Raw genomic sequence first — 20,525 nt, 5'->3', positions numbered from 1 at the left:
AATTACATTGCATGTCATTGATTGGGCGGGCAGCGAACCATCTGCTGAAGTTGACGGCAGCTCGGATAGAACGGGGGGAGCTGAGCTGGGCGGACGGACTTCGGACCCATGGAAGCTTCCACAGCTTAGCAGAAGATTTGACGGCTGGGCTTATTTTGCTTTTCGACCTATGTATACTTTAGCTGTGCGAATGACGACTTCAGTGGTTGAGGTACGGACTACTACTGGGTACTACTAAGGTACTAAGATGTGTGTGCAGAGTCCCGTCCCAGCCACGATAGGAATTCAGGGACCAAGGTGAGGTGAGGGAACAACTCCGAGCCGAAGTCCATGGGTTTCTCTCCGCCGCATGCGCCAGTGAGGCCACATCATGCATACCTACATGTAAGGTACTTGCAACTCCGGAGCCGGCGATTCTCACTCTACTAATACGCAATCAAACGGACGCTTGTTTTATTTATTTTATTATTTTATTCCATTTTACTTCATCTCTCTCTTTCATTTTCATTTTGATTGTTGCTTTCCTCTTTTTTTTTTCATTTTAGTTTGTCAACCAGCCTCGGTAGCCACTCAGGCATAATGCACACCTCAAAATCATAGAATCCACTCTACGGTCTACTCATGCTCCGTACTTTAGATAGTATGGGCCTGATAATCAGTGTGGGGGGACGTTGCTCGGTTTCCCCAAAGGGGCCCATCAGTGGTCTGGAGCCATTGGGCGCTCTCGTGCCTATCAATGGATCTCTTCTTAGTCTTCGACTTTACTCAACCCACCTTGCTCAGCACGGGTGAATTCGGTCGCAGAGTGCGGAGCCACGCGGACATTGAAGCCAGAGATCGCGTGTTTGTGAGCGAGTATGTACTCTTGCGTACGCGTTGGCTGACATGTGCCAATGCAGACATTGGGTAGAGATCGTCATCGACCGCCTTTCTTGACCGCATTTGCTGCATTTGTTGGGGCATTTTGCCTGCAGGGAAATGAACCGTAGCCGGGAGCATCGCGTACGAACGAACACCCTGCTATTGCAGCAAAGCAGCCAATCGCTCTCCCCAGCGAGCATGAAAGCTGACAACCAGCGCTCAATGTGAGATTTTTGGGTTAGAAGCAACCCGGACACACACGCCGAGCATGATGACACGACGCAATATGTGTGGACAGTTGGCGGTTTGGCGTGCTGGCAGCTTCCTGCAGGTTACTGTACATCTAGCCATTCGTGTTTATACAAGTCTCATGCCGTAGGGGCAGCCCACCGCCCTCCAATGGTTAAGCTATTGTAATATTAGAAAGATAGGTAGGTAGGTAGCCATAAACTGTCCATATATTATCAATATGGAATAGCCATGCATCGCACGCGGCTAAATGCAAAGGTGCCAGTGTTTCCAAAGCTGGCAGTCAACAGGTGCCGCTACCCTGCATGTCTTTTCAGGGCTGGGAGGGCCTTATTACACCTGCGTCGCACTCCGTACTCGTACATGTGCTTCACCTTGTCATACCCGGCGATGTAGCATTCAGCGAGGATGTTTACAGACAGGGGAGGAAGATAGCACGGCATCCCAAGTACCACCGGCGACGGGTAAAATCGAGCCTGATTCAGCACTTCGGTACGTACGCAATTGTCAGTTTGCCAGTGTATCAGCCTCGAGCTGAACTGCTGTGGTTCGGCAATTGAGCACGTGTCTTAGTATTGTTCCGATTTCAGACGGTCGACATAGGGCACCAAGACCTTGTCGGAAATACATGAAACCGAAACAGCGCGCCTCAAACAGCATGTCATGTCGCAGATAGATAGAGATGCTGCACCTGCACACGGCAATGATCAGGACTGTCAAAACCCCCTGGTCACGGCATCTCCAGGGATATCTGGTGGTGTTACACCCACGGAGTAGCCAAGGCAGCGCGAGTATTACAAGTACTACCGCATAAAGAACGCAACATGCGGGAGAGCACTTGTATATGACTGTGGCCATGGACTCGAGTTTACCTGTCCATGGCCTCAACTAACATGTGTATTGTCTCTTCCTCAAATAAAAAAGCATGGCCCAGCATATTACTGATGTAGCTCTTGTCCTCCGAAGATCTCTCTCTAGAGGAATACTCCGTATGAGTACTTGCACAGTAGTTAGTTATTAGACTGCAGCACACAACGACCAGGGGCTGGCTTTGGATGAGACGCTGAACCGCCTCAGGCGACGTGCCAGGGTCAGTGCCCGCCAGGATGACCGTCGGCAGCAACGAACTTTAGAAGGTGAAATCATACAAGCTTAGTACCCCATACTCGTTGTGGAGGAACGATACGCCGCAACTGAGCCGAACAGAGATGATGATCACCGATCGGGCTCGAAAGAGGAAATGAGGGAACCGGTGATGTGCGGAGGACGGGCACGGCAGCCGCACCGCAACCCAGCCTCGTCACCTTGCGCTTCCTAGGTGGGCATAGCAGAGGTTATGCGCTGTAGAACCGAAGCTGCGCCGATTCTCGTCATGCGCGATGGAACCAACCAACAACCGCCTTTGTCTTCAACAAGTATGGAGTACCTGTTCCTCCCAGTCCATCACACACACACATGCCTCGTTTGAGACAAAGGGCCATTGCCCACGTGCGGCCTCTGTTCTTTGCAGCCTCCAAACAATGTTCCACGCGAGACAGCCGGCCGAGTTGAGGGGCGCTTATTGGGAGAGTTTGATACGGTTCAGAGCAAGGCGTGAAAGGCTGAAGACGGAAGAGGAGTGATGGCCGTCCAATGGTTCTAGAGTCTGAGCGGCCTTCTGGCACAAGTACTTGTGCACCATTTAAGGTGTGGATGGATCCTTCGATTTCGATTGGGGGCTGCTCAGCGGGCAAGGAAATTTGATTATAGCGCCTTTAGCGACTCTAGCACGGCCGCCTGGCCACTGAGGATGCCGTCCCTCCCCCGAAAAGGGATCCCTCAGCATCCTCCCCCCCCTTATCAACGCAACGCACAGGCACGACAGGGGGTGCCCTGCAAGGTACCCGGCCCAAAAGAGCGAGCCACATTGGAGCTACTGCGGGCCTCATTTACGCAGCTGTCTTGTTCCAGCGAACGCTCCGGCTTGGTGCGCTGTTTGTTACAGCCTGCCGGGATCACGAGGTGGGAATCTTCATGTTGATGGAAAAGATGAAATGAGCCGTGACTAAACGGGTGGAGAGCGAGCTAGTCCGTCTGATACGGAGTTAGCGGCAGGCTAAAATGGCCAATCGAGCACCGGTTTGGTTTGCACCGCAAGGCTCCATGGGGATGCGTCAAGCAGGAGAATCTGCAGCGCTGGTGGCCGTTAGTCTGGATTGGACACCGGGGCATTGGCTTACTGACAAACAATAAAGGGAGTGGATAATATTGAGAGCATGAAATCAATACGACAAGAGTCCCGTCTGGATATAATATAGTACGGAGTACTATGTACAGCACCAAACAGTAATATGGCCTTTCCCTTTCCCTGGCAAGGGAGCGGTCGTAAGGACTGGACCCTCGCCCGCGCTGTCTGGTCTGCCCTACCACGGTCCGTCGTGCGGGCGACTTGTGTGTCTAGGGTTTCAATTCTCGTGCCGACAAGTGACAAAATTGGATGCAGTGCCTCGTGTTCCATGTGCTACAGGTACCTGTTCGTGTACAGTACTTTGGGTGCATTACTGTAGTAATGCCTGGAGCTGATGCTGGGGCTCGACACCATCAATCGCTCTTTGTTGGTGCTGCTGCCCAGCCTCGTCTGGCCTCGTATTCCAGTCGCAACTCGTGCCTCCTTCTGTGCACAACAAAGACGATGCCAATCCACACCGCAATCACCGCAACGTTTAGTCACGGCACTGCGAGGCTACTGACAGGGATTCGCGACCTGATCGCAATTAGCTTCCACCAAAGAGACCTGGCCATCCGCAGGACGGCGACAGGGACTGGGTCAACTCTAGTCAGGGGTCCAGGCCCCCCCAGCAACTTGTTTCCGTGACCTCCACAACTCGAGACACTATGCGCAACATCACCGTTTGCAGGTAGCCGTTCCTCCAAAACCTGCCACCTTATTCCCCCTTCTGTCTTCTTTTCTTCCTCGCCAATTCATCCTCCTGGATACCGCAGGCGAGGCGTCAAGCGTCGACCAACGCAGGAACTCTCCGGCGTCTCGGCGTGGGCTTGACAGCTTTCAGAGGATCCTGGCTCCCGCCGCCGCTCCCGTCAGAAGACGATTGACTGCCCAGCTTTGCTGGAACACGCTGCCGCCGGCTTCAGACGGCGAGGCTGTGTTTCACAGTGACTTGATACCCGCGGCCTGAAGGATCTGCGCAAAACATCTTGAAGGAGGTGGCAGAAACGGGAGGCGTCGTGGGGGAGCCTTTCGCTCGAGCTCTCGTCTTTTATATCACACCGACTGGCTGCCCGCCATCTTGTGCCAACCACGCCCGACAGCGATTGCTTCTGTAGCGCGTGTCGATGTCGGCATATCCAATGTTTTCCTTTACCCTCGAATAACACATTTGAACCACTACACGGAAGTGCCGTATCGCCGCCATGTCTGGACTCAGAGAGTCGGCATTCCTGCCGACCATCAAGTGTTCGTCATGTGGCATGCAGGTCGAAATCTCCCTGATGGGAGAACACGTGTGTCCGTCGGTCGAGCGTAAGTCATCTCATACATGCCACGATGCGGTAATTACCTGTGCTAAGTTGGATATCTAGTATCGCCGCCTCCTGATAGCAACGACAAGTTTATAGAACCGCCCCCCAGAGCAGCCGGTCGAATGCCTAGCCCGGTCGACATTGGCGCAGCAAGTACGATTTCCCGACGATCAATTTCTCTCCGATGGCAGCGAAATGCTAACTTTGCGTAGATAAAATGCACATGGCTCCGGGACCGTTGACCCCTGTGAGCCAGCCGGGAGGCTCGCGCAGTGTTTCACCGATGACGCCGTACAGACCATCTTTTGCCGACCAGGCAAAAGACTTCTTCTCATTCAGCGCCGTCAAAGTAGATGAGCCAGCGCAGATACCCGAAAAACCATCCGACGCAAACGGCCATCGCAGCTCCAAAAGCATGGCCGCTTTGACGTCCACACCCGCCTCCACCAAACCACTTGGTTTCATGGAACGCATGAACACCATTACCCCAGGACCTTTTGATACTAGCCAGCGACCTTCGACTTCTCACGGAGCCTTTCCAGCGAAGAAGCAGTCGATCACCAAATTTGGCCTACCTGTATCAGAAGAGCCGGGGCGAATCACTGAGCGACCCGGAACAAGTAGTTCTAGTTTGTCATCCGGAAGCAGCAATGTCCCATCAACCCCAAAGCAGCCCCAAAAGAATGGATACGAAGGGTTCGGCCCGCCGTCGGCGCGCGCGTTGGATCCCAATGGCATGGCACCGCCTATGAGGGCTGAAACTTTCCCGAGGCCCTCGCCTGGTGTAGGGGAAACTCCGCGGCGTCCATCTTACTCGAGCCCACGGTCCGGCCCATTGGCCTCTATGGGAGCCGAAGGAGAACGACGGCCCTCTCTGGCTCCCGACACATCGAGACGACCCCCGCCTCGCAAAAGCCTTATTCCCTCGCACTTGCCGACGGCCTCTCTCAACTTGGCCGAAGAGTTTGGTGTTAGCAACCCATATCATACGTCGTCGGACTCTGCCTCCTCAGGTTACTCGACTTTTAGCAACCAAAGCCAAAACACCGCGCAGACAAGCCCGCCGAGATCTGAGGCGCGTAACAGCATACCAGATGCGCTTAGGGTAAGGCCACAGGCTGCCACAGAGAAGCCGCGGCCTGCGGATCTTCGACTCGACCCAGCGGCTGAGATACCCCTTCCCGCTCGATCCCCGGTACCACGATCGCCATATCTCATCCCAGAGGGAGAAGAAGAACGCGATGACCCAGCTATCCAACCGGGCCTCGGACAGACATTCAAACCCTACAGGGCATTTAGCCCAGCCATGGCCTCGAACCCTACCCAAGCGCCCCCGGCGGAGGCAGAGCCAGAGGCAGAGCTAGGACCCAAAAATGAAAGCTCTCCCAGACAGCCTTCCCCTAGACAATCTTCTCCCAGACAACCCTCTCCTAGGCAATCTTCCCCTAGACAGGAATCTCCAAAGCAACCCTCCCCTAGGCAATCTCCTCCGAGGCAGTCACAGCCTGCGCCACCAGTATCCCCTCCGAGACAGTCCCCGCCAAGACAGTCCCAGGTTACACAGAGGGAATCTCCCCGTAAGTCATCTAGAGACCTAAAGGGATCCAAAGATCTTAAGATTCCGTCTCGAGGTGACTGCAAAGCTTGCGGAGAACCCATCACTGGGAAGAGTGTTTCATCTGCCGATGGGCGATTAACTGGTAGATACCACAAGGCATGCTTTGTGTGTGCCACATGCTCGAACCCATTCACCTCTGCAGAATTCTACGTTTTGAACGACAAGCCATATTGCGAGCAGCACTACCACAAGCTCAATGGCAGCTTGTGTGGAACCTGTGGGCGAGGCATCGAGGGACAGTTCGTCGAGGATGAGTCTCGTGTCAAGCACCACATGGACTGCTTCTGCTGCTTGGATTGCGGCCGACCACTTTCGGATGGCTACTTTGAGGTTGACGGCAAAGCCTATTGCGAGCAAGATGCCCTGAGGAGAACTCAACCGCCACCGCCTGCTCCATTCCCGCAGGGACCAAGGAGAGGCGGCTACGGAGGTCCGGGCCCCCGACCATACGGCGGACCACCTGGACGTATGGGTCCAGGTCCAGGAGGCCCGGGACCTCGACCAGGTTACGGTCCCCCTGGCCTACCCAGAGGACCAGGCCCGTACGGCGGACCACCACCCGGCCGCCTCGGACCCGGCATGGGGCCTGGCATGGGACCTGGTATGATGGGGCCCGGTATGAGGGGACCTGGTATGAGGGGACCCGGCCTAGGTCCAGGTCCACTGCCCAAGATGAACAAGAGGATGACAAGACTGGGCATGATGTAAAATGCCTGCTGTCTCGATCCGCCTTATTGCATAATGTCTTAATATCACCACCACCACCACCACCACTGTTCACTCTGCAGTGCAGAGCTGGACATGCCCACACAAAGCCCCCTTCCTCGAGGATCTTGGAACCAATGCATAATAATTTTGTTTTTGGTTTATATACCCATTTTTTTCTTTCTTTGTTTCACCGGCATATACCCACAGCCGGCTGGGCTTGTTTGGTGGATATCTCTTTTGGTTAATCCAGTCATGCTTACGAATGAATCCGATCCCACATGCGTTTAGTTCATGTTTATATATACTGTCCTCATCATAGATGGCGTTTTTCTTTGGGATGTACTGACTGACAACTCTGACGAGTTTGTTAATATGGTTGTTGGATCCTCCGCTGGCAGAACGAGAGAAAATTATGTGTGTCGATTTTGTACTTGATTCATTCCATCTCACTCTCCCATTAATTACCTGATACTATACCGTCTCTTTCGGTCATAATGTTAGTGTTTGTCTACAATTGTCTGGCCTCCTGAATGTTGTGAATAGTGTTGTATAAGGCTGAATTATCGCTGAAGTTGATGCATATATCATGTTGGTGAGATCATGCGGCATGACGCAGTGGCGTGCTGTTTCGTGGCTGGTTCACTCTATCTGGCCCAAGGTTCGAGATAGCGCAAGCCCATGCCATTTGTAGAGCATGGTAGAAGCTTGGTTTAAAAATATACCTGTGATGTCATTGGAATGGTTTGTGTTTTGCATCGATTTTGCACGTGTCGCTCAGCTGGTGTTTTGGATGTTGGTGAGACGACTAAACAATGGATGGATGCGTGTCGTAGCCTTGGGAATGCGCCGGTTTGACTTGTCGCAGTATGTACGAGTAGTCTATGAGTACCGTGCTATTACCCGTCTAGTATTTTTCCTTTCCATTATCTTTACCTCACCCAAGATCAAAAAGGGGGGAGAAGATTGATTGGCCACTTGATAGATTGGAATAATTTGCTGCGCATGAAGCCAGCGTGATTACCCTTGGGGAGCTGCCTCCTATGGTTGGCTAAGAGCGATAGCGCTCTGTCAATTCTCCTGTTTGCTTGCCCGTCTGCGACTGTCAGGGCAAACCGCCGTTTTTGGAATCGCTCGGATCGGCGCTGAAGATGTGCGAAAAATGGTTGAAAAAAGTCAGCTAAATATGGGTTTGCACGTGGGGAACGAAAATCCCCGGCTTCAGTTTTATGTTTCTGGAATGGAGGGCTGAGGCTGAGGCTGGAGCAGGTGGCGGGACTTGTTTGTGGTTAGGACTGCTGTAAGACCCGGTGCTTCAGAGAAAAAGTATAATATTTTGTGTTGCACGCGCAAGCGTCATGACTTCCCTTGAGAAGAGCAGATCGTAACCAGCATGCATCGGTGAGAATTGGATTCCAGGTTCAAAAATGCTCATCCTTTGCGAACTGACTTGCTTCTCTCGACTGATCTTCAGGAGCTGGCCTCCCTTTGATACTTATGAGGATCGCTGTGGACACTGAGCTGCGGGTGACGAAATTGCCCCTGGGCCGGAGGGGCCACTTTGGCACGACTTGACCCACGGATGGAGCACTTGATGGAAAGCTTGCGTGCGAGGGTCGGGGAGCAGACGCGCCGATGTGTTACGCAAACGGCGGGATTGAACGATTGGCCTTGATGGGAATGGCCTCAGCTTGCATGTGGAATACAAACCAAAACTCTACAGCACTTGAATCTGTCGACAATTGTATATAGTAGAGCGCAATTAAATTACTCGATAAACGCCTCATTCAGCTCTCCATAGGTAGGTACGCGTAATTCTCCTCAATTCTTGCTCAGATCGACAACATGAACCTCTCTCTGTAACACCAGACTTCAATGTGGTCAATGCCCAACAGAGCACAGTACTGTACGGAACTGTCCAGTGGCAAACACCATCCCTCGTTGGCCACCCCCCTAAACCCACCCCGCTGTAATTTTGGAGTCCCCCCGCTAGAATGTCGCTCATGCAGATGGCCACTTGTGTAAAATTGGTGGGCAAGATTTGGGGTCAATCAATTGCAGCTGGAGGTCAAGATCCAACTGAGGCGATTGAAGTTCAGGTTAGTGCCAACTGGGACCTACAGCGCATTAGTTCCAAGTCCTCCTGTTGCAGGCTACTGTACGAGTCCTCTCATTAGCCACTCCCCGGCACAGGGCTTCCGCTCTATTCCCACCGCAGCACGACATTGACCTCGCCAGCTTGTGCTGATTATCCCCCGATTCTTTCCTGGCGCCACCCGTTCAATCCTTTCCTCTCGTTTCTTCAGAGTGCACGCGATACCTCTCGTCCACTCCCTCTGCACGACAATTCCAGAGGCTGGGACGGATCAGACGTCTTCCTTTTCATCCTCCTTGCCGCGTTTTCCTAGCCCCTTAGTCCCTCTTTTCAAACTGCTGTGCCTTTACACCCCGCGACGGCGAGACTTTTGACAGAGAAGCTCCCATTCCTACGATCGAGTAACGAAGCGCGCATCTTGTCCGATTTCTCCTATAACCGGGATTCGATTGATTACTGCCGGCAGAGACGCTGCAAGGCTACCCCGACACAAGCTGCGTCATCCGTCGCAAACCCTGGCAAACAACGGCCATTCTGTGCGATTTCGCAATATGCAAACTTGAGAGAGCTCTGGCAGCCCGCAATCAAGTTATATATCTCGCAGCGCTCGACTACTCCGGCTAGAGCTGACGACCATCTGCCGTAACGCGTTGGGATTTTCTTTTCATACGAAGCCATCGCTTCGAGGGGTTAAACAAGATGATGAGTCCCTCGCGCCGACCCAGGCTGAGGGTCATCCTTCTCATTGCTCTCGCCGCAATTACGTCTTATTACCTGCTCTTCAGTGGCCCGAGCCCACGTTTTAACATTGTGCCTTATCTTCCTGAAGATACCAAGGCCAACCAACCTGCTTCTCCTGCACCTCAATCGCCTCAGGCGCCTTACCATCAGCCCCCGGTGCCTACTAAAGCGCCCTCAGATACCAACAGCAACACTACACCTGGCAAAGACAAGGGCGATGGGTCAGGAAATAACGGCAACGCTGCGCCTACCAACGACCAAAATGACGCCTCGAACAGCGGCAACGACAAGCCCGCCAAGGATGAGGACGATGGCTCGATTCAAGACGGTAAGCCTTCTACAGAAGAGAAGCCTCACGAGGATTCCAACAAGGAAGATCCCCCCAAGAGCGACTCACCCAAGGAGAACGAGAACCGTCCTTCAGAAGCCGCCAAGGAACAAGAAAAGCCACTCAACATGGATCTCGAGACCTATAACAAGGAGATAGAAATGCTAGATGCTTGGGACTTGACCATCGAAGAGTTGAGGCAATGGAAGGACGAAGGCGACAAGGAAAATTACGACGACGTAGCCCCAGGCTACGAAACTGACGGCAAGGGGAGAGACTCGGGCACCATCAGCAGACTCCAACATGAGAAAGACATGAGAAAAATGTGGAGATACGCATACAGAACCACAGCCAAGTAAGTTACAGTTACCTTCATTCTTTTTTTTAGCTTGCTAAGCTGACTCTAACTGCCCTGTAGCCTCGAGTCTTCCGGCAAAATTTACGGTAATACTCTCTCGACTCTCGATTACAAGGACAACCGCACGAATGCGCTGCGACAGAAGCTTAGAGAAGATCCTGCAGTGAATGTTGGCTTTAGCGTCGATAAGCCCGTTCGCTTCAACCCGTACCCAAATTACAATGGTGATGAGTGGAAAAAGCTTCAACACGCCGCTCACGTGGCTTGCAAGGGTCCAACTGGAGAGCCTGTCGAAGATTTACTGGTTTTCAAGGGCCGCCCTCATAATTTCCCCGAGCCCAATTTTGGAAGCTATTCCTTGTTCAACATGGATCCCAACCTATGCTGGGAGAGAGATACACGCCTAGGTCCCTATGGCCTTCTCCAACAGACAAAGAAGGTTGGTGGCGAAGTCGAGGTTATCAACTGGGACAATGTCAATTGGGGCGATCTGCAACGGCGGTGCTTGGAGGCAAACGCTGCGAGATTCGATCTGAACAGAGACAAGACAAACCCGTACTTGGACGTCTACCCAGAACTTAACAAGCCTGAAGCTCCCGAGGGCACCGATAACAAAGCTACCGATGCTCAGAAGGATAAAGCCTCACCAGTCCAACCTCCCAGGTTGGACGATAAGACGGTGAAGATCAAGGGGCGGTCGCCGTTTGACTCCTCTGGTGCAGAGGATAACTCCAAAATCGTAAAAGAGAAACGATCTGTAATTCTCCTGCGATCCTACACGGGCAAAACTTACTCCAAAAACGACAAGGAGACAATTCGCGCTATGATTAGCGAGCTTTCGCTCAGGACTGGTGGTGAATTCGAGGTTGTCCTACTTGTTCAAGTCAAGGACAACAAGCTCGATATTTTCGGTGACCCCGAAGTATACCAAAGCGTTCTGCAAAAGCACATCCCTCCAGAATTCCACGGCATCACCGTTTTGTGGAATGACAAGCAGGTCTGGGATATTTACCCCAAACTCGATGAGAAGGCTCGAACTGTTCACACGGCTCAATGGCTATGTGTGCAGAAATTCAGTGCCGACCATCCCGAATTCGACTATATCTGGAACTGGGAGATGGATTTCCGGTTTACCGGCCACCATTATGATATGCTTGATAACATTGGGAAATTTGCCGCCAAGCAGCCACGTCGAGGCTCCTGGGAAAGGAGTGAGCGGTGGTACATCCCCGAATACCACGGCGACTACGATACGACCTTCCGGAAGGAAATTGAGGAGACATATGCCGGTGACACTGTTTGGGGTGCCCCCGACCTGCCTTTTATCAAGCCCGTTGGCCCCAAGCCTCCCGTTAAAACGCCCCAAGAAGACAATTATTCATGGGGTGTCGGCGAGGAGGCAGATTTCATCGCCCTCGGCCCGATATTCAACCCTGTCAACAGCAACTGGATTATCCGTGATAATGTTTGGGGTTATTCAGACAAAGAGCACAGGGCTCGTGATCTTCCTCGTCGCACCACCATCGTCACCCACTCTCGTCTGTCGAAGCGTCTTATAGACATCATGCATATAGAGAACCTGCGTGGAAACCATGTTGCATCCGAGATGACACCGCAAACCTTGGCCCTGATTCACGGCTTCAAGGCTGTTTACGCCCCGCATCCCATCTTCACAGACCGGGATTGGAACGGTAAATTCCTCAACCAATGGTTTAACCCTGGGCCCAAGGGAGAATCCGGCGGATACGGAAGCCCTATGGGTTGGGGTAGAGAGAGACGATTCCAGGGCAACACTTGGTACTATCGAGCAGAGCCGCCGAACCGAATGTACAACAACTGGATGGGCTGGATCGACACAGGTATTGGAGGCGAGGAATGGGAACAGGAAAACGGACGACCCTGCCTGCCGTCCATTTTGCTCCATCCAGTCAAGGATACCACAACGGTCACTAAGAAAGACCACAAGACTGGCTTCGAGCTCTTCTACGGTTAAGGAACTCAATATCGTTCTCGACGGTTGATGCCTTTCCGTCACTTGGCTACATTTTGATCCATCTTTATCTTACTGTGGCCGTGCATTTGTGGCAGCTTTCATTCTCACAATTTCCGCCACAACCTTTTCCACTTTTCTTCTTCTTTTTCTTCCTCCCTATTACTGTCCTTTATTTTAGGATACCCATTTTTATATTTCTTGTCAAACGACAACGGCTGCTGCTGAATTGAACGGTCCACTCGTTGATGGCCGTTTTGAACTGGAGGACGGATATACTATGATTGTTGACACACAAATATTCATCACGGCAACTTTAGGTAACGCACGAAGGAAATAGGCGAGATGCGTATAGCCCGGCGTTTTATTTTATGATGGCACCGGATTTCGGGCTGGTTGTTTATTTGTCCGTTTGTTCTGCCTATTTGCATGACAGTGTGGCAAGGGGGATTTTCTTTTGCCTTCTGTGTATGAAACACGAAACGAACGGAGTTACGTCTTAGAAAATTGCATTGTCTCTTTCTGCATTGTTTCTGTACCAAAGATATGAGACGTGGTGAGAGAGAAGCAGTGGCAGCGTCGCTGCTCGTATGCATAATGTTTTATAAGAGTTAATTGAAAAAGGAAACAAAAAATCAAGTGCTCCAATGTTAGAGTCCCTCTTTGTGTGAATAATCCTTATGTTTTAACTCATCTTTCATAAATGGTCAACTTCAACTGTGGGATGCCTCACCCAACCGCAATTTCGAGCCTCTGTGGGGTAGGCCGGATTATTCAGTGCCCCACGACCGTTACCGCTAAATGCATGTGCTGTATCTGCTTATTTCGACAGTGACTGGACTCGGACAGCTTCTTTCCTCTTACAAGATCTCATGGCCACATTTCACGTCAAGTGAAGTCCGTTATTTACCAGCTTGAGAGACATTCTTAGTAATGATCTGGTATTCCATCTCTCGTAGAGCTCTTGTTCCGCCATCGGGGTGAGGCGAGAGGTAGTGGAAGGCGATGAATCATCGAATTAACGATGAACCCGTTCCCTAGTGTGAGCTTTTGTCCCTCCAACTATGTTGCGTTTGGATAAGAGACATTGCTGATTTAACAGACACCCGCACCACGGCGGTTTTTACTGCCCAGGCGATCGACTCAGTCGTCATTGTCGCAAGCACCAGGAGCTCCACCGCGATTCCAATCCACTCAGCGGTTTGGCTCATCTTCGGCTCCTAGGCCAACGCAGGGTAGGGAGCTCGATATCGAGGAGTCTGAAGATGGAGAGGAAGAGGAGGTTGTATCTGAGTCGAGTTTATCAGGCGATGAGAGAGGGGCTACGGAGACGAGGCAGCCTGCTTCACGCCACTCTGTGCTTGATATTGAGTCAGATGCTGGCGTACCATCACAAGAGGACCTGTCACCTGATGTGGCAGATACAAGACCAAAGATCCATCGACGATTTGATATTGAGTCTGAAAGTCCAAGTGAGGGCTCACAAGGCACTGAGGTGGGCAGAGAAGCGAAGCGTCGAAAGATGTCGATATCCCCCACGCCTTTGTTCGGTTCTCCAGGTGTGACCCACGAGGAGACTAACTTTGATACTGAAGACGGAGCTTCGGTGATGAGCACGGACAGTGGCGAGGAGTCACCTATAACCATGCGGAATTCCAAGGCTCTTCAGCAGCCTATTTTTCAACAGGCGCCGCGTTTCAAGCCTCTCGACGCTGCGAATGCACTTGGTGGCCTCCCGGCAGCATTTTCACCGCAGCGGAGAGGAGCGAGATACCTCCCCGGAGGGATGGCGGCGCAGCTTCAAGGATGGCTTTCTGAAATCAAGGGGTGGGAAGAGAACATTGGAAAGGCCGAATCGGTGATAAAGATTAAGGTGGACCAGATTAGGTCGGGGAGGCGAATGTATCTCATAGAAGGCCGCGATCCTTCGGCAGAGGCATCTAAGAAATGGATACTGGCCGGGGAGGGAAAGTTGACTGGGCTGGGTAAACGGGCTGAAGTGAAAATTGGGAGCGTGGTGTTGATTGAGCAACCTGTTTGGGATGTTGAGTTGGAGGGAAGTAGTTGGAATGTGGCCTGTGAATGGAGTGTAGAGATGACTTGAGCAATACCTTTTGTCTTGGAAGCGTAGCGTAGATATCAATTGAGAAATACCTTGTCTTGAAAGATATATCGTATGATGGATATTCTGATCTTTGGGCGGTGATTGGATGCCATGCATATAAGCCATATTTGCACCAAGCGCGAGTGAGTGGCCAAGTGAGGTTCAGCGAAATATCGCCATACCCTGGAGCCACGGAAACAGCAACGTCCATCCCGATATTGTCCCACAGAAAAGGCTCCGTCTTCAATTAAACGCATTTTTTTGCATTATATGCCCCTATGAAATGATATTGCCATAATGATTCGACCGTCTCTCCGCCTCGTCTCCGCCCCGAGACTGAGAATCGCCATAGCTCAGCGGCGATGTGTCTCATCTGAAATCAACACAAGAGCCTCAGACCCGCTCCGAATCTTGTTTTGCGGCTCAGATGCATTTAGCTGTGAATCTCTACGCGCATTACACCGGGAGCATGAAAAGAACAAAAAGCTTATTGAGTCTCTGGATGTCATGGTGTTGCCTCCGAGGCGAACTGGGAGAGGGTTTAAGGACATCAAGGAAGGTAAGTGCAGTATTTTTTCTCTCTTTGGCGTTAAGGCGCGGTGTTGATGATAAGGCAGTGCCGTGTAAATCCGTTGCAGAGCATTTGGGATTGAGGATACATCAACGAGAGACTTTCAGAGGTTGGAATGTAAGTTCTCTCTTTACTTTGACTCTAGCTGTGAAAAGGCTGAATGGAGAATAGACGCCGGAGGGGACTAATTTGATTGTGGTCGTCTCCTTTGGACTTTTCGTCCCACCACGGATATTGAATTCAGCAAAATATGGTGGACTGAATGTTCACCCGTCACTATTACCACAGTACGTTCACATCACCATAGCTCTATGCCCTGATATCGGGTTGAGTTGACGGAATGACGCAGTTTACGTGGTCCAGCACCAATTCATCACGCCATGATGCGTGATGATAAGTACACTGGTGTATCCCTTCAGACGTTGGATCCCAAGGTCTTTGACCATGGCATCGTTCTCGCCCAGACACCTTCTCCTGGCTTACCGATACCGGCAAATGCTACGCTCCAGAATCTTACAGAAGATCTTGCCAAGGTAGGCGCAGAGATGCTCGTCAAGGGGCTACGAGATGGGCTGCATGTACCACCATATGCGGATGTAGGATGGATGACCGAACAGCTCAAAGACGAGACACTAATCCACGCGCCGAAAGTGGGCAAAGGGGAATCACAAATCAGCTGGCTAGAATGGACTCCATCCCACTTTGAGCGTTTTGTCAACATATTCAACACGATATGGACACAAGCGAGAAACGACAAAGGAAAGTTTAAGCGGGTGCTTTTCCTGGATGCGGAGAGTGTCCCCGCGGATGACGCGACGGGAAGAGATGAGGAAGTAGTATTTCGGGTTGAAGCAGGGAATGAAGGAAAGGACATCCAGAAGACTGTCAGGGTTGATGATGAACGTAATGCGTTCTATGTACAGGCGGCACATGGGGGATGGGTGCGTGTGAAGAACGTCAAGGTGGATGGGAAAACGACACAGACAGCAAGGATTGGGATGAGGGAATTTCTGAAGAAGATGAAATGAGTACACGAGGTGCTACGAGGCTGGATTTTCCACCATAGTGATGATCAAATTTACATGATACTCGATGGTAGAACTATGCAAGGTATCTGGCTCGGAGGTTGGAGGACTCGGTATTATCAACACATCTAGGATCCGATACGAGGACTCCAGCTATCGGCATCAGCTTCAAAAACTCCGATACCCCTTAGGATACCAAGTCAATAAGACCAAAAGTAAACATACGAGGCCTCACGAAAGATGAAACCTTGGACTGGACGGATGTAGCCCTGGCAGTCATTCACCATGACTTGGTACATGGAACATTCAGGAGAACTCGCAGCTACGGCTCGTATTTCCAAATGAAGCAGTCAAAAAACAAGATGGGAGAGATGAAAGAAAGCATACAGTATTACTATTGCTCCGTATAGAAGTCACGTACCCCAAAGCCCATGCATGCAAGGCAGGGGTAAAGGCGAATGAGATGCACAGAAACTACAAGGTTGAGCAACACAGAAGCGAATCAGAAGCATCTCTGTGGGCATTTGATGATAACTAGCTGGTAACAGATGGCCTGGAGAAAGGGATAAAGAAGGAAAAGAAAAAAAAGGGAACATTGAGGTCTGGCAGCCCCCCTGAAAGGAGCGTTTGAGGAAACGATTCAGAGTGGAGCTGTGTGGGAGTTGCCCGAAAGCCCAGCGGAAAAAAACATGGAAGAATTGGGAAAAAGGTGAGAGCGGGTTTTCAGGTAATGCCCCCACTGTTTCTGAGTTACTGATTTAGTAGAGTTTCCTCGTCTGCTTTTCACGATTAGGCTTTTTGGGAGTTGCCGACGTGTATGCAGGATTACATTACTAGGTGTCCATATCTACATACTAATGAACAGGAAATCAATACTATTGATGCACGGTCTTGTGTCTTCAGGCTTTAGCCGCTTAAACCCGGTTAGGGCAGTTCCTGGTTCGCTGGCCATCCAATCACAGCGGACACTGGCGATAGGAGACAGGGGACGCTTCAGGGCGCTAAACCACCCGTCAGGCTGTTCCGGCGCCTCTACCACTTGAAAGGCCAGGTGGTGCTGGTACGAGGGCAAAGCTACAAAGCAACACAGAGGACGGGATGGACAGCTCCGGGATTCCGTCCAGTTGGATTGACAACCCGACCTGGAAAGGAAATTAACGTCGCCATCAAGTACGAGCAGCGCTTTGCAGATGCATCTGCACTCGAATATTATGATGGAGCGGTGCATCTAGCATTACAGGCATTACGCACATTACGAACATTACGAACACTACGTACGATCATTACGGCTTCTCATCAGCACTCTTCGATGATTCTCCATCATGGCATCGCGTCTAATAAACGAGGATCTTTGTCGAGCGCGAGATGCATCGCTCCGCCAAAATTGGCGCGATGCCACTCTCTTCAAATGAACCTCTTCCTTCGAGCCCGGAGACTTCCTATATCTGACAAGCTCATGACAAGCTCAGGACAAGTGTCGCCACGCAAGCCGCAAGCTGCATTTCTTTTATGCAGCCATCCTGCGTGGCGCAGCGTTTCGGCGATTTCCCATGTGGGACTTTGCACATGCAGCAGAGGGAAGACGCGGCACAGAAATCCAATAGATCCAACACGACTCGGCCTCGCTAAGCACTTACAATTATCTCGACGGTCCAAAGGCGGATAGACCGGGTGGGTAGAGATACATACGTACACCATTTCTGCGCACTGGTACCGTCAAGCAAGGAACTGAAGCGTGTCGGAGCATGTCTGCAGATATACGAAGCTCATTCTCCCTGTCTAAGACGCTTTTGTCGTGCGCCCTTATGCCGGGGATAATCCGTCGAAATTGAGGGTCATTATGGAGCAGCAAAGTCCATATCAGTATGCTGACGCCCTGGATGACACTTGCGGAACGAGCTTGCCGCCTTGATTTCGACAGAGGACGGGCTTTACAATCATTCTGCACGCCGCTATACGAGTATGGCGCGCCCCTCCATACTCCGTTCCCGTACAGTATGGATTCTCAAGGCGGCGACCATCCCACGTACTGGAACTCGGACTTTTCTTGGCTGACAAGGGTCTTGAAGAAGTCTTCAAGGAAGTCGAGAGGTCCAGAATAAAAGTTTCACCCCTGGCACCATGCAGTTCCTGCATTAGCGGCTCCGTCGTGAAGAGGAGATGGGGTGATTCGTTGTCTGCAGGCTGCACATGAGTTCTGTAGCGGGAGAGCAGTTCATGCCCGCACGCTGCCATGTTATGCTAGGATGGCATGGTACCTGATCTCCTGAAAGCGAGCCTCGTCGTTGTGTGCTTGGATTTTCACGAGCTCCATTTGATTTCAGCTGAATACCGGGTCCGATGCCCAGCACCAGGCTGTAGAACTGCAATCTCGCCATGCTATTTCTGTCTGTTTGACTTGGAAGCCAAGGCAGTAGGGCTCGGGTCCGCTACCAATTTGGTTCGGCTCCCCTCCCGGATCAGCTTCATGATTCGCCCTACCATGTTTCCATTCAAGTGATTGGACTGGGCGTTGCTGCTTTCCCACACACCCAACATGGGCCCATTTCAGTATAGTCCCCTGATCTTGCTGGGTATTCGCCCACATAGGCTCGATATGGCTTTCACCCCCTGGTGCTATGGCATCTCAAAGTGGACATCAAGGGCTTTGCCAAGTCTAGGAGGCCGTTACCCGTATGGAGTTACTCACATGTCGTATTATTGATGGCGTTGGTTGCATGCGGTGTTGCCGCCTATCAGCAACCTTCTCGTAATGGACCCAGGGGCCAAGGACGTTTCTATCTAAAAGAAGGACAACTGCCCACGGAAGTGTCTCATCACGCACTCCTTTGTTGTCAATCTTACACACGTCAAACAACGACGACTTTGAGCACCGACGCTCGTCCTCTGACGTATCGTACGTCCAAAGTACATTCGTTCCAACCGAGAATACAAAGAACTTTAGTCCTTCTTTCAGACGAAAATCGTGATTCAGCCCACTATCATTAATTGTCGAGACAACGATTCGCAAAATGCCTTCTCTTAACGCCCTTGGCACGGCGCTCCTCGCCTGTGCGGGTAGTGCTGTTGCTACTCAGTTTACTTTGGCCGATACCTACGACCACACCAACTTCTTTGACAAGTTCACTTTTAACGATGTATGACCCTCTGTTCTAGCCAGCGTCATCTGCAGGTTGTCCAACATGTCTTACTAACTATGATTCAAAGGCCGCCGATACCAACTCTGGTTTCGTAGTCTACCAGAACCAGGCCAACGCCAAGGCTCAGGGACTGGCTAAGATCACCAGCAACAACGAAGTCTACCTCGGAGTTGACCACACCACCGTCCTCAAGGGCTCCGGATACCCTGGCCGTAACTCCCTGAGACTCGAGTCCAAGACTTCGTACAAGCACGGTCTCATTGTCGCCCGATTCACCCACCTGCCCGCCAACAAGTGCGGTAGCTGGCCATCATTCTGGACTCTTGGTGACAGCTGGCCCAATGGTGGAGAGATCGATGTGTACGAGGGCTGGAACAACATTGTCCAGAACCAGCCTGCCTTCCACGTTGGTGACTCCAAGACTTTCGGCCAGTGCCTTCTCCAGGGCGCCGGCCAGACTGCTCCTGTCGCTACTGGCAACTGTGACAACACTTTCCAGAACCCTCCCAACCAGTACCTCAACCAGGGATGCACTGCCAACGATGCCAAGGGCCCATGGGCCTCCGCCTCCGGTGGTACCTGTAAGTAAACAGCTTCACTTCAAGAAGAAACCACGGAAATCTAACTCTGTACAGATGCCATTGAGTGGACCAGCGACTACATCAAGCTGTACAACTGGGCCCGAGGTGCCGAGCCTTCTAACCTGGCCTCGTCCAACCCCGATACTGCCACTTGGGGCACTCCTGCTGTCAACCTCCAGAACTCCAACTGCAACATCGACAGACACTTCAACAGCCAGCGCCTCATTCTCGACATCGACTTCTGCGGCAACCCCGTCGGCACTCCCGCTTTCTGGCAGCAGAGCTGCCAGAAGGTCACCAGCCAGGCCACTTGCGCTGACTACGTCGCCAAGTTCCCCGGTGACTTCGCCCAGACCTTCTTCCAGATCCAGGACATCCGTTACTTCAGCCAGAGCACCAAGCCAGTCACCACCAGCAAGCCTGCCACCTCTAGCAAGCATACTACCACCAGCAAGCCTACTACCTCCAGCAAGCCTACTAGCAAGCCTGTGACCTCCAGCAAGCCTGTTACCTCTAGCAAGCCTACCACCTCCAGCAAGCCTACTAGCAAGCCTGTGACCTCCAGCAAGCCTACTACCTCGAGCAAGCCTACTAGCAAGCCCGCTTCTTCCAGCAAGCCCGCTACTTCCAGCAAGCGCGA

The 20,525-nt window shown here is 51.8% G+C and overlaps 4 protein-coding genes across 4 annotated transcripts; all 4 read left to right on the top strand.

The window, feature by feature from the left end:
* Positions 1-4,521: 4,521 nt before the first annotated feature.
* Positions 4,522-6,955, top strand: TRIVIDRAFT_188650 (uncharacterized protein; the record flags this gene model as incomplete). Its single annotated transcript, XM_014105043.1, has 4 exons — positions 4,522-4,669; positions 4,842-5,734; positions 6,147-6,206; positions 6,248-6,955. 4 exons carry the CDS (start codon positions 4,522-4,524, stop codon positions 6,953-6,955), a joined length of 1,809 nt encoding a protein of 602 aa, XP_013960518.1.
* A 3,334-nt stretch (positions 6,956-10,289) lies between these two features.
* TRIVIDRAFT_112539 (uncharacterized protein) lies at positions 10,290-14,541 on the top strand (the record flags this gene model as incomplete). Its single annotated transcript, XM_014105042.1, has 4 exons — positions 10,290-10,471; positions 10,535-12,462; positions 12,810-12,901; positions 13,567-14,541. Coding segments are annotated over 4 exons (3,177 nt in total), but the record flags the coding sequence as incomplete, so codon positions are not given.
* A 324-nt stretch (positions 14,542-14,865) lies between these two features.
* Positions 14,866-16,167, top strand: TRIVIDRAFT_35839 (uncharacterized protein; the record flags this gene model as incomplete). The annotated part of the gene is made up of 4 exons (XM_014105041.1): positions 14,866-15,127; positions 15,186-15,256; positions 15,311-15,426; positions 15,489-16,167. 4 exons carry the CDS (start codon positions 14,866-14,868, stop codon positions 16,165-16,167), a joined length of 1,128 nt encoding a protein of 375 aa, XP_013960516.1.
* Positions 16,168-19,175: 3,008 nt separating this feature from the next.
* TRIVIDRAFT_36387 (glycoside hydrolase family 16 protein) lies at positions 19,176-20,280 on the top strand (the record flags this gene model as incomplete). Its single annotated transcript, XM_014105040.1, has 3 exons — positions 19,176-19,301; positions 19,372-19,885; positions 19,940-20,280. Coding segments are annotated over 3 exons (981 nt in total), but the record flags the coding sequence as incomplete, so codon positions are not given.
* Between the last annotated feature and the right edge of the window lie 245 nt (positions 20,281-20,525).

The sequence above is a fragment of the Trichoderma virens genome (assembly GCF_000170995.1).
Source record: "Trichoderma virens Gv29-8 chromosome Unknown TRIVIscaffold_2, whole genome shotgun sequence".
Classification (NCBI taxonomy): domain Eukaryota; kingdom Fungi; phylum Ascomycota; class Sordariomycetes; order Hypocreales; family Hypocreaceae; genus Trichoderma; species Trichoderma virens.
Note: the sequence above shows the minus strand (reverse complement) of the source record. Positions and strands in the feature narration are given on the sequence as shown.